Here is an 18,609-nt window from a genome sequence, read left to right on the forward strand (position 1 = left end):
AAAGAAACAAAAGAGTAGAAAGAAGGCTATCCATTCCCTTTTTGTAATAACCCAAAACTGGGATATATCTATCCATTCGAGGAACTTGCTTCTTTAAACAAATTTAACTAAAACACCAATGTACACTAAAGAGGATGAACATTATGATCCTCCTAGCCTCTTAACTGCAACTAGAAAGAGCAGTTGAACCTGCCCACACAAAACGAAAAGCAGAAGGGCAAATGGAACAAACATGATACCACTGATTGAACCAGGAGTTAACTACATCTATTTCCTTATCCATTTCTTGAGGTCAATGGACTAAAGTTTGCTTATATTTCAAATGAACATATCAGCATCATTTGCCATATTTACTCAGAAAACTGAACTTTGCTAGTCTCAGATAGTGAATTTCTGAGGAACACTGTCAAAATCATCAAAATCAAATCTTTGTCTCTCCCTACCAACCTACATAGCAGGTAAACACAAGTTAAATTAGTGAAAAATACATTTGTTCTATTTAGCAGTGTTAACGAAAGAGGACTTAGGCATAGTTTTTACCTTTCCTAGGTACATAGGGTCACATGACATAAGTTCATCCATAGAAGTCAACTTTTTCGACACCGCCATCAATCTGAAATAGAAAACATACATCATTGCAGTTTTTAGATATCCTTTCATAGAAATTGATAGAACAGTAACAATAAAAGCAGGATTCACATATTGTTGGTTCTTTAAAACATATGTACACGGAGAGATAGATATGTCAAGATTAAAGTAATGTGATACAGAACCCTATCCTTTACCCTCACTCTACTATCAATAAGTGATGCAAAGTTAAATTCTCAACCTATTTGTGTAAACATCTACTAAATTTCAATCTCACCCTCCCTTACCCACTGGTTTTATAGAAACACCTCCCTTATGTAGGTACAATTGGTGCAGATATCCAAATGCTGGAAGGAAATTGGCATCCTTTTGTGCATATCATCCATCTTTAGTACCATGTGCAGAAGTTCAAATTCATTCCAAATTTATTGGGAGATTGAGATTAAATGTAAATTCTTAAAAAGCCAATCAGTAGCTATAGTCACCACATTGGACAGAAAAATGATATCCTGATAACAAGAAAAATGTAGACTTCTGCAACTGAAATTACATTCTAGAATATCCATGTCCAATGACCGAAGCAACAAAAGTCTCACCTCTTAATTGATGAATCAATGTGTTCAATCATTCCACATGTTTTATACTGCTCAGGATCCTCCAGAAATCTAACCATACCATCCTTCTGATTGATCGTTGCATATATCTCACCATCTTCAATCTATAACCAAAAAAAATAAATCAACATTTCAAGATTCAAAGTTGGAAGACTTGCACAATCCAGTGGATTAAAAAGCAGGATACCATCTGAAGCACATGCATTTCTGCCTCTTTAGGGCCTCTTAGCTGGACGGTGTTAGCAATATCTTGGAGGGACAGAGTCAGGTACGTTTGAGTTAACCGCTGAATATTGCGCTTATACATAGAAGACACTACTTGCATCACTAATCCAAGATTATTATCCTGAAAAATAATGAAGATTATTATAACTTTCACAAAAGATGGACTAACATGGGAGTTTGGAGTTGAGAGACCGGATAAAAGAGCTTTCACTTTGCACCCACACTTTCATCTTAGCTGCTAGAAGATCAGGAAATGCACCAGTTTGACCTCAAGAAAAACTTACGCTTTCAAACTTCTCCCTGTTTGTTTGAACGAACGTTTCAAGCTCAGAGATTTTTCCAGTGCCATAACTGCTTGCCAACTCCAGGTACGGCTGCTCAAAAAGAAACAAATAAGTAGTTTATGTTATATTCCACAGATAAGGACCACACATTGCAGACAATTATCCTTGATGTGGCGTCTCTTCAATCTCCTCCCAATTAACAGATTCACTTTATATTAGAAAATATTGTTGGGATTTCAAAAACTTCCACCTGGTAACCTTATTTCTTCGCTGAGTACACTAAACAGATTTTGAGGAATCTAAACAGTGACTTTCCGATACATCAAGTTTCATACTTCTATTGTATTAAATCACCAAATGGTGCCAAAACATATGTAGTAATGTACACAAAGTACTCATGATCCCCTATCAAGCCTACCATATATCTCTACACAAAAATGCATTCTTTCTTTCACTTCTGTTAGATATTGATCTATTTCTTGTTTCATTATCATTTATGCAGTTTTATGCCTAGCCTACTAATGCAGTTTTATAACTCTAAACAGTGACTTTCAGATACATCAAGTTTTATACTTCTATTGTATTAAATCACCAAATGGTGCCAAAACATATGTAGTAATGTACACAAAGTACTCATGATCCCCTATCAAGCCTACCATATATCTCTACACAAAAATGCGTTCTTTCTTTCACTTCTATTAGATATTGATCTATTTCTTGTTTCATTATCATTTATGCAGTTTTATGCCTAGCCTACTAAAGCAGTTTTATGACTCTAAACAGTGACTTTCGGATACATCAAGTTTTATACTTCTATTGTATTAAATCACCAAATGGTGTGCCAAAACATATGTAGTAATGTACACAAAGTACTCATGATCCCCTATCAAGCCTACCATATATCTCTACACAAAAATGCGTCCTTCTTTCACTTCTATTAGATATTCATCTATTTCTTGTTTCATTATCATTTATGCAGTTTTATGCCTAGCCTACTAATACAAAATAATGCAATGTTTATATTATGAAACAACACTTGAATCAGTACAAGATTTCTAACATCAACATTGTAACGCCAACTGTGCATACTCAACTGAGCTTGCATTGTCACCAAATCATTTGAGGGAAAAGAATTCCTTTCATTTGGCTTTGGGCAAATCAGTCGGTGCTACTTGGAATCAATGTTTGCACAATTGAAATAATTACCTGAGAGAAATTCTTTAAGTTCCTTTGAGCCACGGAAGAAGTGTACTTTGGAAAACTGGTAGAGAACTGCCATCCGAAGCAAACCTCAATTTAATCAGGAGAATGAAAACCAGCAAGAATAAACATTGGAAACATGACTCGTCATATTCTTTTTTACTTTTTGCATATTTGTTGTTGTTGTTTGGGTGGGGGGTGGGGGTGGGGGTGGGGTGCATATTTACAAGCCAAAATCATATTAAAAAATTGGCTCTTTGTGGCTCAAACTAAACGAGTCCATGGATGATAATATCATATATATTGTAAAATAGGAAGGTTATACTGAGTGAAAGCTCAAGCCCCAGAAAAGTCTCACATAAATCTCACAAACTGCCCTCCAACAGAGACGTAACAACAAGATAGTGTATTGCTTAGGAGAATTATCACCAAAAGTATTTTTTTTTCTTTTTTTATGCAGCAGTTTCAAAATAAATTAACAGCAAAAGTAGTTAAAAAATGGTGGCAAAACACACCTGCCCAAGATGAATCAGTGAAACCAAAATGTACTTTTTGTAAGCTTCAACTGCTATTGCATCTAGACTAGACATAGGTGCCGTCACAACCTAGAAGCATAACAGTTAGAATCAGCACAAATTAACAGATATAGTCATATATAGTAACTTGCAAATAGGGAATAACAAAACCAAATACCAATAAAGGAAACATGGAATGAGAAAACAGTAATATACATTGTGCAAGAGTTCAATTGCTTTGCGGAACTGCTTTTGTCCGATGCAAACCATTCCCCTGGTAATATGTCAAAAATTATAAGACATGTCAACAAGTATAAGACACAAATCCAGAAAATCAAAAGAGTGACAGAAATATCATATATCAGTGAGTTTTAATTAAGAACATATTACAACAACAACAACATACCCAATGGAATCCCACTAAGTGGGGTCTGGGGAGGGTAGAGTGTACGCAGACCTTACCACTACCTCGAGGAGGTAGAGAGGCTGTTTCCGAAAGACCCTCGGCTCAAGTGCCTCAAATCCAAGTAACAGAATAGAAATTAATTAAGAAAATATTGAATTACTCAAATGTCATTCTAAAATTTGTGCATCACTTGTGATTCACTTTCCTTCTCCCCTATAGCTTCACCCTTATCATGACCCACTTCAAACTAAGGACCTTCACCAAAGGCAAGGTCAGCAAACAATTACATTTTTGAGGATGGGGCTGTTAAGAACTTTGTCTTTAGCTTGGAGAAGTAAACAATATCAAAAGTAAAAGGCAGATGTAGATAAATGTAATATACCAATACCATACGCTTTTGAACAAAATTAATTCTTTTGCCAGATAACTATAAAAGCAAATACTATATTCATTGGAGAGCAAAGTTTCTCCTATTTCTTGTTATTATAAAACACACTGATAGGAAAGCGTGACTTAATGAATTAAATATGTCTTGAACTATCCTATGTCCACAAAAAATATTCCAATTTTTTTAAAAAGGGATCACTAAGAGAAATGTTAGCAAGGGCACGAAACCACCACAACTGAAATAACTTCAAAGCTGAAAGTCCGAAACAACTGACCCGTAGTAACAATAGAGAAAAAAGTCCCGTGGCTGATCAATCTCATATATGTCATCCTCCAGCACAGAGAAGCCAGTTTTATAGCACTTTGCCAATAGACAAAGAAGAAGAAAATCGGCATGCAATGTTGTTAATTGCTCAGAGGAGGATTGCAGTTTACGAATAGCAGTCAGCATTGGAGCCACACCACGAATTGGAGTTTCCAGTAAGATAACTTGATCCTTAAACCTTTTACAAACAGAAATGACTGCAACCACAAATTGCAGACACGCTTCAATATAATTTAGACCATAAACAGGAATATTGACAAAAGCTATTCCAGAAATCAGAGCAAATTACATTTATTGGGCGCCAAATAGATTTGCTCTGCAGAACAAGAATTGATAAATCTAGCGACAGAAACAAGCAGTTCATTAACTTGCTCCTTTGCAACTGGGAATGACATGCATGCTTCCCTGTTAGTTAACAAACACAACCATATGAGTAATATACACTAGACAGAGTACAATAGACAACGCCCGCAGTATAGCTGCAAGCCTGTTACACAAATACTGGTCTCCATACTATGGATGGTTCAATTCTGCACATATATATATTTTTTTATATAGATTATGTAATCAACCACTCAATTAATCAACTATGCCTCAATCCCACATTTATTGGGGTTGACCATAACAATCCTATTTATCAATTAGTCCATGAAATCTTTCTTTTCTTTTTCATAATCACCATGGTGTCCGGGCTAACTTAACAGGTAACTCTGTCCAACAAAATTAGGGCAGATGGGGAAAAAGCACCTATTGATTTTGCCTCCACTGGGATTTTAACCCACGACGAACAAAATGGAATCATATGGCAGGTGATAAATAGAAACCCTAAGTTTTAGATTGTAAGTAAAGCGATAGTAGTAGTAACAGATGAGGATGAAAAGGAACTTACAGAATATAGAGGAAGCCTAGGGAGTGAATAGAAGGATCGAGTTCAGCTAGAGAAGAAAGCAATCGAGAGAAGTCGGAATGGAGTAGCTCTTCCGATTGTTTGAGAAAGTTGTGAAGCTGAGTTATGTCTGACGCATTGCTCGATAACCCTTGGATTTGAGCAACCAGCGATTCCATTGAATTCATGTTCAGATTCATCTCTTCCGACGGATCAGCGAAGAGATTGTGTAACCTGATTCTCTCACCTCTCCGATATGAGCTAAATAAGGGCTCAGGCTTCAACTGGGCCTCTAACAAAAATACTAAAAAGAAGCCAGTTTTATTTTTATTTTTCAACTAATCTAAACACGTAAAAACTTCCTTTATTTTAATTTATCTGACTAATTTGAATTGATAAGAAAATTAAAAAAATTATACTATGATATAACTGATTGGCACAAAATTTGAAAAGCTTGTGTCCTAATATGCCATATTATTTGTGTTAAATTTTTTTTGAAACTTGTGAACTATAATTAAACACGTGCCATAATATTTGTATGAAATAGCTCAATGATGGCATAATACAAAATATAATATTAATTATTTTTATATGTAAACACATATCATTCTTTTAAAATAAACTATCTTCTCCGTTTTATATTAGTTGATCATTTTTTTTATTTTACACCATACTTATAAATTCATAAATAAAATAGTCAATTTTATGAATTTACCATTTATCCATATTGATGGACATCAAAATAATTCCGTCCACATTAGTTGATCACTTTCCATTTTACACAGTTCAATATTACGAATTTCTATGAACATCAAGATAATATATAAAAAATATGCTTAATTGCATAACATAAGGCATATGAATATTCAAATAGATATCATTGAAATAGATACAAAAAAGGCAGTCCAGTGCACTAAAGCTCCCGCTATGCGCAGGGTCTGAGAAAGGGCCCGACCACAAGAGTCTATTATACGCAGCCTTACTTGCAGTTTTGAAACTTCTAAAATTTATTTAGGCTTTCAAAGAGTATTAATTGTAGGCGTAAAATTTTTTAAAATTAATTTTATTTTAATTAAATAAATAGACAAGTAATTTAAAATATATATTTTTAGTAAAACGATCAATTAATATGGAACGGAGACACTCAAATTAGAAGTTAGATCTTTCTAAAGATCACAAGTGATGCACATATTCTCAAGTGTTGCTGATTGTTTGATTAACATGCGTATGAGTTTACAACTTTTGTGGAGGATATTTTCAACATCTTCTAAGATCACCTCCATATATATATTTGGGAAAATTACGCCTATATATTTTTGGTATAATAATTATCTCATGAAGCACCTTTTCACAACTGGTTAAATTGGCCACCAGTACTAGTTAACCAAATATTGACAGTAAATTCAACTGACAAACTTGCATTCATAAGCTAGAAGGGTTGGTAGACATAATAATTTACAAATAACCTAAATTTACTAATGTAAAGGAGGAAGAGAAATTGTTGATTCACAACAAAATTCAACTTCTGCGTCTCTTCCTCCTTTTTACATCCTCAGCCTAGCAAAGAGAAGCCATGCTCCTCCCTCTTCCACTCTATATACCAAACATACAAAAAAAGCATATATGCATGTTGATCGGTTCATCTATTACTACTCTAACATAAGGCGCATGTGTCATGAGATTGTTTCCTGTGCCTACTATTTACCAACAGTTCTCTCTCTGTGAACATAATTATAGATTCAGGACTTTGAGTCAAAGCCGTCGGCTTCAAAGGTCTGCTTTAGTCTAGGGAGTTCTTGCAAAAGAATGTCACCATAGGCATCATCCTGCCGCGCATCTATCCAGCCTCCTGATTTCAGAACCTGCACGAGAATTAAGCATTGTAAACTAATACACAATGTATCTATGTGCATATTGCATTTAATCTAGATATGCACAAACAAATGCATAAAATAAAATTATGACGCATGTGTATGTGTCCATCCAATGGCATCCACTCTTACCACTAATCTTTGGTAAGCAATGCTTATAGGCCAAGAACACAGGCATGTAAGAATAGGTAGGTAGGTATAGTTGGATGTTTTTCAATAGGACCAAGGAAAATCCTATTTAAGCACCATAACCTAAAATTACCAGAAAGACGAAAGGAACATAGAAACAATACCAATATCTCGTAGAACACCCTTGCACTATTTCTCTTTGTTTTCCCCTTCAGAAGCAAAGACAAGTTAACAACTTCTACCTCCTCCTTCCCCTTCCCAGCAAGAAATCTTGCAACCTTTCTGCATGCAAGAAAGCAACAAATTGAATCTCCAGCAAAAAACAGAAGAACTGAATTTTCAGCAAGTTTCTGAGTCATAACCAAAAGATGCTATAGATATGGGGAAGGGGGATGGCAAAAATTGGGAATGAGATTCCTTATCCATCATACCTTGTTCTCAGGGAAAATTTACCTGCAACCAAGACAAAACTTATGAGAATGGCAATCCAACTGAAATAATATTGCACCACTAGAACATATCACTCCTCTACCCTCTAAAGCACAGTACTGTCTTACATTTTTCTGAGGTTTCCCCTTCAAATGAATTTATCTCCTGAGAAAAGAGGGCATTTGTAACAGTTAGCACTTAATAGCAATACTATAACTGATATGGACAACAGAATTCTTTTTTTTTCTTTCAAGAAAATCTAATAATCTTCACAATACACTTCCATAACTGAAAAACAATTTCCTTTACTTATGTCAGCAATTAGACTAGTCAATGACGTCATACCTCATCCATCAAATTCATTTCAAATTCTACATCCTCCACGGAAAGTGCTCCTTTCTCTGTGCATTCAGTTGAACTTGCTGGTTCTATGTGTGATCTAGAAGTTCCTTGCGTATCATGAAATCTCAATGAGCTTGAGCCAGTGACAGGTGTAGCAGGAGCAATAGGTGGTGCGTGTTCTACATCATATCTGAGTGTATCAGGAGATCCAGGTACACCCACATGTAGAGATGCCGCAGGAGCATTAGGTATTTGTTCTCCACATCTGAGGGTACCAGGAGATTCAGGTATGTAATCATGCAGAGATGTAGCAGGAGCAATAGGCATGTCCTCATGCAGAGATGCTGCAGGAGCAATAGGTATTTGTTCCCCAGATCTGAGTTTATAAGGAGACTCTGGTATGTCCTCACGCAGAGGAACTTCTACAGTTTCTAAAGGCCCATGCCTTGTTGATCTAATTTTGCGAATTGCAGATATAATATCAATCGAGAGATTACCTGCATTACCATGGTTGGTTAGTTAAATTTCCTAAAACACGGAAATGGCAGTGGCAACATCAAAAAGCTTACTCACAAGGAATAAGAGGCTCCTCAAAACTCTGAGGAAGTGACAAAATTTTATGTGCTTTCCATGCAAAATAACTGGAATGAGGGGCTTTCCTTCTCTTGCATACTAAGTCATTTGCATCATCAATCCAGTGCTTGAATACCCTACATGTTTGGATTGTGTCACATCGATCTCTTCTAATTACACAATGAACTGAACTGGACTAACTAAAAAAGGTTACAACAAGAAGAAGAATCAACAGAAACCCAAAAATGCCTGACAAGTGCATCCACAAAATCATTGTTGTCATACTAAACTAACAGGATACAATCTGAAAAATCTAATGTAGAACCGCATGACATAAACACAATAATATGAACAGTACAACTATGGACAGAGAGCATCCAAATGTTCAGACGCAACTCGAAACTCCACTGGCAATAGAAGTCCAGGTCTAAAGAAATGGAAAACTCTAGAAGAAATTATGACTATCCATTATTCTATATGCATAGCATACTGCTATTACTTCATCAGTTATGGTACTAATGAAACTACAGAATGAAAAGGTGCATTTCTCTGAGATCAATCCTGCATACGGATATCTAAGTTCAATGGACCTTGAATGGTTGAAAAAGATGAGAGGGATCATACTTATTTGGGATCACAATAGACTCATCAAATATGCACTTCCGCTTCCTTGAAATCCGAGTACGCTCCTTGGTAGCTGGGGTGCGAACAGATATGAAATCTGGTGAAGTAAATCCTGAATTGGAAGAAAGTGATGTTGGTTAAAAAAAAAGCAGTTGAAAGCATGATTTGCTTGAGTATCTGAAGGGACAAATTAGATTGTATCCAACAAGCAAAAAAATAAGAAGGGTCACACAAATTCCTTTTTTTTTTTGGGCTAGGTGTAGGGGAAAAGAGGAAAGGGGGGAGGTGTAGCTTATTCCATTCCCAGTAAGATTCAGCTGTTCAACTTATATGATAGTGAAAGCACAAGGTAATCCAGATAAGGATCGACCAGAATCACCTGAGATCTTGGTCTCTGGGCATACATCAATACAGAGGGACACTGATCGATCATCTTTAGTCTGATCCTTCCCTTTTCTAAAGGAAGATGCTTCAACATTTTTCTTTTGCTCAAAACCACAATGCTTTTCCACAAGAAATGATTCACCAAGGCCTGATGGTCCTTCATCATCTACATTCACTCCAACATCAGGGCATTTTAAGAGCTCAGTTGGCTGATGAATTTTATCAGATTGTTGATCAGTGTTGATTTCCGTTTCAGCTTCTGTGATAATCATCGGTTCTGCATGCTCTTCCAAAGATGACCACTTTCCATAAAGATGCTCCTCATTTACTAAGTTCCCAGCATTAGACTCTTTCATCTGCTCATCATCAGTCTGGTGATCAGCTTTCCTTTCAGAGGTCATCTGAATTTCAATGTCCCCAAAGGTCATAGGTTCAAAGCGCTCTTCCAAGGAGAATCTAGTCTCATTAAGGTTCCACAGAGCTTCCAAGTGGCCTGACCCAAGTGATGGGTGGAAGCCAAAATCTTTGTCCATCAGGTGAGGTGAATGTATGCTGTACCATGAAAAGTTAAATTCTTAGCACTAGCACTACATCTATTAACAGAGGTGTAGGATTAGTGCATACTCTCTAACTGGAGTGTGATTCGTGGTCAAAGACTCTGAATAAGAGACGTCTTCCTCATACTGTAAAAAGCAGCTTATATGTCATGTATACAAGAAAATTCATAGAAAGCAAAGGTTATTCTTCATGAGCAGCAGCCAGATTGAGAGATGGAGAGAGAAAGAGAAGTACTAGTAATTAAAGAGAAGTTCCAAGCAACCCATCTCATCCTTAGGAAAAAACTAATGAAGGTGACTGCTTAGGGCTCTAAGCTCATTCTTATTCAAGTACCATCAGAAATTTGAACAGCTTGATCAATCAAATTACTTCTTCAAATTAAACACAGCACCACTAATACTGTCCAGTACTTATTCAAAGAAAAGCAGTTAAGTGAAGCCATGATGTGTCTTGGCAAGTACAAATCCCGCTAACCAGTTTGTAGACAACAATTTACCAATCAATCAACTGATTCAATAATATGTGCTACACCAACCCTAAGGATCTAATATAACTCCAAAATTTTGTCCTCAATAGATAACATATAGCAAAGAGTTTAACAAGAACTACGAGACATGCAGGGAGCAGTAGTATATCTTGCTAAGCAGAGAAAAAGATATTTAGTGAACACAAAGCAGAAAGTGAGCTACACTGCCTTCTTTAGTCGGAAAAAGTTCCACATGCAGAGACATGCTTTTAAAAGACCAAAAAAATGATGATACATAAAACGATTACCTTGCTAGATAAGCCAAAAGCTGTTTGCTCATTTTCCCTAGCATCTGAAACCGAAAGCAGGAAGTTTTTTTTGGGGATACGTAACATAAAGCAGAAAAGTTAAAACCAAGTAACCGTGAATCAGAAGACACGAGGATGTACTGTACCTGAAAGCATGATTTCTTCACGGGATGCCACATGACCACTTGTGAAAACAGTTTGTTGCAAACCAAGATTGAAATGATCAACCCCAAACCAATAATCAAAAACATAAGGAAAAAGAAAAAGGAAAATATATGAATTGACACTCGATACCACACCACTCATGGCAAGTATTTATTTCACCTGTTTGCGTCTTGATCTTCCAAGACATCCAGATCAAAAGTATCCAGTTCAAATTTCTTTGGCCAGGTGATAAAGTGGGCAGGAGCACGCATACCCTCAATCCGTACAGCTGATAGTTTGCTAGTTGGTCTCTTGCGAGTTGAAAAATCACCAAGTTTAACAAGAACATTATTACAGTCATTGAAAAGATATTCCACTTTTTTCGAATATATTCTAACCACGCCCAGGAGCAGGTGACCTAAAATTCTGTATGTAACCACAGGAGCTTCATCCAGCAGAATTTTTTCTGAGCAAAGTAAAATGGCAGTAAAGCAAATTTAAATCACTCAAGTAATGAATAAAACTTTTAAAACCTATTTTTAGGTGCTGCAAATAAAAAAAAGGAATCAAACAAGATCATAAACAGAAATAAAAAGAAGATTCTAAGGCAATGAGCACTTCATCACGTACATGCACAGCAAAACATAAACATGTGAACTGAAATCAAGATTACAAATAACAACAACATACCCAATGTAATCTCACAAGTGGGGTCTGTGAACGGTAGTGTATACACATCCTTACCCCTACCTTATGGAGGCAGAATATTGTTTCCGATAACCCCCCAGAAAACAATTACCAATATTATCCAAGGAATTCACATAGACAACATTTAACGCCACCTATAATCACCCAAGTTTGCAGCAAACATTCATAATCAAACATAAAGCCAAACACCATTTTCCGTTGCTTGGATGACATGCTTATTTCCATGTAATTATATTTTACACAGTGTCTTGTGAATTCCGTGTTATAACTATAGCATTCGTTCATGGCCAAAACCCCAATTCCATTCTGTGATTAAATCACATTCTTCACCTAGTTAGTTTACCAACTGTAACTGACTGTCACGTCCAATGAGAGCTTGAGCATCCCAGTATTCTTTCTTCTCGTGGGGGACATTCTACTAGCAAAGAAAACTTCCTATAAGTGGTAGTATCTAGTTAGGGCTTTGTAGTAAAATTCTTTGCCGAAAGAGGTCTCCGCCTACCCAAGGAACTTTCGGATGTAATTGACAAGCAGTGGATTACAAAAATCTAATCACAAAATGTCTGGTTTTAGCACTCAAGTTGAGTACAACTCTCCATCCATCCAACTAAATGTGGAAATAGGAGGGCGAAAGCACTCTGTTGGGCCGACACTGACACTGAGAGATGAAAGCTAGGGGAATGAATGGGATTAGATACCCAAGTAGCCGTAAAGCTATAGTTGATGTAGGGATTGACATCTAACACAATGGAGACAAAAGGTAACTACTAGCTGCAATTTGGGACAAAAAGTAAATTATATGAACTGTGCATTCAACACCTATACAAAGAAATCCGCCAAACTCATGGCAGCAGCACTTCTATTTTTACAACTAAGTCAACAGAACACAACATTCCAATTAATGACATTGTGCTTAACATAGAAATCAGGGTTCACTAAAGGGTAAACAAACCTGGAATGTTAACACAACCTGCAGTCTATATATTACTGTGTCTTAATGTATCAAGAAAAGAAAGGAAATAAATGCAAATAGAAACAGCTTAGGAGAAAAGGGTTTACATGAAAAGAAGAAACATACTACACCATCGTAAAAAGACTAGTTTTTTTTTTTCTTCTAATAACTTTCTATGAATGAAAAGGGGCAAAGGAGAAAAGGAAACAAAAGTCAAAAGCAAAAGGGAAAACGCACCGACAGAAGAAGCGATGTTGGTCTGCTGAACTTGCTCCTTCTTGAGACGTTTATGACAATGAGCAGCAATCCAAATGGTGCCTAAAGGCCCCTTCTTTGAAAGAAGTAACTGTGAGTAAAACATGTTCTTTTTCTCTTTACCTATCTTTGTTTTTGTAAAAGAGAGAGACACAAATGCCTCACTCTACTTGATGAATTTTCTCTGTATGAGATGAATCAAAGTGTACGCTGTGGATTTCACAGAATTCATTCAAAAGAAGAGACACCGCTTGAAGAGAGGAGACAAGAGGAAGAGGAGGGAGTTTATAAATGGGGGAGAAGGATTGTCAGAGAAGTCTCCCAATTTTTTTTTAATATTTCCTTCATCTTTTTTCTAGTTTTGTTTTTAGTACTACTAACTCTCTTCCATATTTATTGATCACATTTTATTTTACATGATATTTAAAACAATTATAAAACAATATAATGATTAACTAATAGAAATTACTATTTTTTCGAAATATGTTGCTCTGTTTTTGGAATGTATTGGGAGACCAAATAATTACCAATAAATTTCTGTTCAATTCGAAAATATAAAGAGAGCTTATGTAACTGTTGATGCATACTTGGAAACTACTTGTGCTTGATAGAAGCACCGTTTCGTATATAAGAAACTGCTTCCTAAATAGTGTATCAGTTTTATCATAATAGCCTATAAATAAATCATTAAATTTTGAGCCAATTTCAAAATTCATAGGCACAAAATTGGCTTGTTCTGTCATTCAGTTAGAGTTAATCGTATGAATTTTGAAGAGAAAAAAAAAAGGAAGGATAAGCATGTAAAAGTGACGCTAATTCAAATATTTATTCCTTGGCCTGATTAATGTGCAGTAAATATTTTTTCTAAAAAAGACAGGTTTGTTGTTATCTATTTCTGGGGTTTCTCCAAAACGGTAATTTCCATGTACTGGGCTCTGACCCGATTCGGAAAAACACTTAATCCTTGCTTGCCAGCTCATTAACTTTGACTGCAAAACGTGTCACTTTGTGACACCCTTCACTTTCCACCACTGTCAATTCCATATTTATTTATTTTTCCCTCTGAATTTCGCGGTGAAATTTCGATTGAATTTAAATTGCGTATTATGACATATTTGAAAGTGGTGCTTTCAATAAATTTTTTTTTATATTTAGAACTTAAATTCAAGATTTTTAATTAAAGATGAAACGATCATGTCATTATACTACAACCCATGTTATAATCTAATTATTGTAATTTTGTTATTTTAGAAAAGGTAACTTATACACAGTCAGCGTTGGCTAATAAAATAAATCTAATTTTAAATTTAACTTAAAATTTATTTAATCTCAAATTTAGAATTATTGTATCTCAAATCTCAACTCTTCAAGTGATATAAATTAGTTCGCGACTATGTTCTTAAAATAATTTAGTCCTCGCACCAAGCACTCCAATCGATTTGGATATAAATTTTTCTTGAAAATAAACTAAAAACTATTATGTTAAATTAAAATACTTTTTGGCGTATATATCAAAATTTTCTGTTTTGAGTTTGAAGTTAAAATAATAAATCAGATAGAAAAAATGTACTTATTGAAATAATCTTCAAATTTTTTTGTATAAAAAGCACATTGTAGTCTCTATTTTATTTAGTTTTTTGCCTGATTTGATCATATATAATCTTTGGTATCTACTTTGTTCAACTAATTTAAGTTACGCTATGGTTCTAAGTTCAATAACATACTATCAGAAGCTTTTCTATTCTAACCTAAACTTCTAACCAAAAATAGAAAATTTTAAAATTTTTCCATCATGTGTTTTACTTTAAATTCCGACTTTGAAAGTGCTCCATATAAATTTAATGAATGAATATCATCTCTCGATGGTTTTAAATAGAATCAACATCATGAATAACAATATTTGGATTATCAAGTGAGCTATTATATGTTGAATAACAACAGCATACCCAATGTAGGCCTCGTTACATGATAATAGTGGAAAAATAAATATCCCATGATTAGTCCAAACAAACATATAGCTACCTGAACTAAACAGTTACTAAGAGTTGTTCCATTGTCTAGTCTAGGAATAATAGAAAACATAATTCTTGCAAAGCCCCTCACAAATAGTGTTAAAGATCCTGAATAACTACAAATAAATCCTGTCAACAAAACTTGTATCATATTCTAAAGGCCTATAAACACAACGAACCTCAGAGTACAAAATACAGATAAAATGCATTGCCTAAAAGCTACTCTACCAATATTTCCGATTAGTTTAGTCTATACAGTTGTACACCGGGCACAGGAGATGTCTACAGACTCAATAAGATTCCTCAAGAGGAGAGGAAGCAAATTTCCCTAGCATCCATTGAGACAACTTCGTAGAAACATAAGAGGAATACGGCTATCTTCACCTAGCAATAACTGAAAACCATAACTTTTGGCTTAATGAACTAAATGCTAAAATCTCCACACAGCCATTTATTGGCTGGTGACTTCCATCAGAGACATCACCTGTGGCTAATTATCTATTAGTTTCTTCAATTTTCTCTTCAAAGCCTTATTGAAAGCATCCTCTGACAGTGACAACAGCTGGTTCAGTAACAACCTTACACCTTTATCAGTCATAATAGCAAACCTTGGCTTGATTCTCTCTTCTAAACTATAACCAAAATACTGAGGAAACTTGACCAGTTCTGCTTTTGGATAACCCATGGTCATAAAGAATTCCCACTTTAATACCAACTTAGCCAAGCTGAAAGTATACAGAGCACCGTACCTTGAAATCATTGTGGCAATTTCCGTCATACTGAATTCCTTATCCTTGAAGAACTCAGTGACAGGCTTAATGTTAGCCTCAATGCTAAGACCAAAAGTTTGTGGACATCGGTAGAGAAGAACTCCAACATCAACCCCCATTGAACGGAAGTACTCAGTTGCAGGCCTTAGCTTGTCCTCCACGCTATAACTTATGATGTTTGGACATCTGGTTAGAACCTTGCTCACACTCTCAGCAGATAGACCCATTTCATAAAGAAAGTCCACTGTTGCTCTCAATTTAGGTCTACTGTAAGTGAGAAGTGCAGGAAAACGGTAGATTACTTTAGCCCATTGTTCTTTATCAACGCCCAGTTCTTCCAAAAATGTCATTGTTGGAATTAAATTATCTGAGAGACTAATTCCACATAGTTGAGGCCTTTTACTGAGAATGGTTGGGATCTGCGATCTCGGCACTCCAAGATCAAGGAGAAACTCAACTACTGGTTTGATTTTCCCCTCAAGACTATAGTAGGCAAAAGCGGGAAACTTTCGTGTTATTACTCTAATCCTTTCAATGTCCATACCCAGTTCAACAAGGTATAAAATATGTGGGGGAAGCTTTCCAGTGGGTCCGATGTCAGTCACTCGTGCCAGAGCCTTCAGTTTCTTGGAGTCGAGGACAGCACTAGGAGGTGAAGCTGGTGTGACAGGAAGAGGTACTTTTTCAACAGTTTCTTCTATTTTCTCCACCACAGGTGGGTTTGGAAAGCTCTCCACAACGTCCACCAGAATGCTTCCATATTCCTCGTGGAGGGCCTCAAGGTATGGTATGAGAGCATCCCTAATCTCAAGAGTTGTTAGTTCTCGTCCTGCAAATTAAAGGAAATTCACAATTTACAGATGAACTTAAACAGAAAACAGCACAGTGAATATGTACGTGCACATTCTGCAAATTCACATATGTACAAGCAAAGAAAGAGGGAGAAAGAACAGGGAATCAATTTGCTTAAACCAGACCTACGAGGTAGCGAGACTTGTGAACAGAATGTAGCCGAGAGACAAGGTGATCGATAAAAGACTCTGATCTGTTGATAGCTCTTGCTGCAAGAGCATTGCTTAAACCCTGTTTCTTCAGAAACAAGGTCAAGACAGCCTTTGCTTCTTCCTTTTCAGCAGCTACAAGGGTTGGGGGAACCACCCTTAAGCTAAAAGATCCGTCTCTCTCAGTTTCAGCTGTCAATCAAAGATAATGTACAAATATTATGGCAAAACCAATAGCAGCACTGTTAGGAAGATGTACAGTGATAGTTCCAAAACTCTACTGGAGGGTAACACAATTGATATTCCAGAATTTAGAAACTTACAATACTTCGCTGTGCAAAAGAAAACCTTCTGAGGAAACGACAGTTCAATCCTGAAGAAAGTTTAACTAATTATTTAACCCCGACTTAAAGAGAAGACGATATTCCACAAAATCACGAATTGAAACAACTACAACAACATACCCAGTGTGATCCCACAAGTGGGGTCTGGGAGGGTGGGTGTACACAAACCTTACCCTATCTTGAGTGAGGTAGAGAGGTTGTTTCCTATAGACCCTCAGCTCAAGAAAAACATTTTCAAAAATAGGTTTGACGAATACAAGTATGAAAATATTGTAGAAAAAACCACGAATTACATGTCTATAATCACGTCATATGCTTGTGCAGTGGTAAATAAGTGATGCCTAATTAACTTCTTCTATTCATATAGTCGGGAAAAAGAGGAGGCATATTTAAACTGGTATTATAATTCATATTATATTACACAACCAGTGAAATGTTTAGCTGTAAGAGGAATTGCCACAGAATAATCGTATTTATAAACAAACAAACAACTAAGAACAACTAGCCTCATTCTCAAGCAAGTTTGGGGTTCGGGGTAAATGAATCATCGATGTCTCCATTAAGTCCATCTCAGCACAATATTACCAAAAATCAAATAAAGTAAATATACTAACTTGATTCAAATTTAATCTCAACTAATTGGTATCGCCTATATATATCTCTAACAAGGCTAAAAGTATCATAGCATTGACCTAAAGTAAATCCGGCACAGCTCGTATTTCATAATCCAAGCATAAAGATAGCAGTACTGCCAAAGTAAGGCAATTGGAAAATATTTCGTACTAAAGCCAATGTTGTTATCTTCAAATTGAAAGTGGTCACATAGGTAACAGGTTACAGCACCTAAACATCAATTTCATATAGACCCACAAAGAAAAACCATTAAAAGACTGGAAATTTGTGATATTAGTCGAAGATAACGTTACCGATAAAGGGGTACCCGGGATGTTCTTGAAAGGGAGGCAAGCTTTGGGTTTGGGGTTCGTAGTTGCATAAAAGATATCATTTTGCAGCTGCTCAATGGTGTTGTTACTAGTGTGAAGCATTGATAAAACAAAGAAGTTGAAGTAAAAAATGGACTTGGAAATTGGGTGTGCGGGTGGGTGTATTTGAAGATTTTTGGGGAGGAGGCTTTTGGACCGCAGATGTGGTTTGTTCTCTAGTGCCAAACACAATCTTTGAAGCAGCAATAAGATGTTCCGGCATGTGGCACTGCACGTGACTAAGGTACTACTTTGTGAAATAAAAATATTTTATTTCCATCTAGGGTGTGTTTGGTACTAAGAAATATATTTTCCCAAAAAATTAA

The 18,609-nt window shown here is 36.0% G+C and overlaps 3 protein-coding genes across 3 annotated transcripts; all 3 read right to left on the minus strand.

Moving 5' to 3' along the window:
- Positions 1-15: 15 nt before the first annotated feature.
- On the minus strand, positions 16-5,735 carry LOC129872445 (COP9 signalosome complex subunit 3). The gene is made up of 11 exons (XM_055947435.1): positions 5,434-5,735; positions 4,834-4,949; positions 4,495-4,741; positions 3,643-3,700; positions 3,427-3,516; positions 2,918-2,983; positions 1,712-1,801; positions 1,390-1,548; positions 1,185-1,306; positions 541-613; positions 16-447 (listed from the first exon to the last, which is right to left on the minus strand). Exons 1-11 carry the CDS (start codon positions 5,628-5,630, stop codon positions 379-381), a joined length of 1,287 nt encoding a protein of 428 aa, XP_055803410.1. The 5' UTR covers positions 5,631-5,735; the 3' UTR covers positions 16-378.
- Positions 5,736-6,810: 1,075 nt separating this feature from the next.
- On the minus strand, positions 6,811-13,503 carry LOC129873830 (sister chromatid cohesion 1 protein 2). Its single transcript, XM_055949019.1, has 13 exons — positions 13,156-13,503; positions 11,439-11,724; positions 11,261-11,298; positions 11,115-11,158; positions 10,407-10,465; positions 9,778-10,334; positions 9,399-9,510; positions 8,775-8,911; positions 8,205-8,698; positions 7,988-8,024; positions 7,862-7,883; positions 7,595-7,712; positions 6,811-7,292 (listed from the first exon to the last, which is right to left on the minus strand). Exons 1-13 carry the CDS (start codon positions 13,277-13,279, stop codon positions 7,170-7,172), a joined length of 2,151 nt encoding a protein of 716 aa, XP_055804994.1. The 5' UTR covers positions 13,280-13,503; the 3' UTR covers positions 6,811-7,169.
- Positions 13,504-15,242: 1,739 nt separating this feature from the next.
- On the minus strand, positions 15,243-18,594 carry LOC129872177 (transcription termination factor MTERF5, chloroplastic). Its single transcript, XM_055947063.1, has 4 exons — positions 18,227-18,594; positions 17,280-17,329; positions 16,933-17,148; positions 15,243-16,784 (listed from the first exon to the last, which is right to left on the minus strand). Exons 1-4 carry the CDS (start codon positions 18,304-18,306, stop codon positions 15,676-15,678), a joined length of 1,455 nt encoding a protein of 484 aa, XP_055803038.1. The 5' UTR covers positions 18,307-18,594; the 3' UTR covers positions 15,243-15,675.
- Positions 18,595-18,609: the final 15 nt, after the last annotated feature.

This window comes from Solanum dulcamara, chromosome 11, assembly GCF_947179165.1.
Source record: "Solanum dulcamara chromosome 11, daSolDulc1.2, whole genome shotgun sequence".
Taxonomy (NCBI): domain Eukaryota; kingdom Viridiplantae; phylum Streptophyta; class Magnoliopsida; order Solanales; family Solanaceae; genus Solanum; species Solanum dulcamara.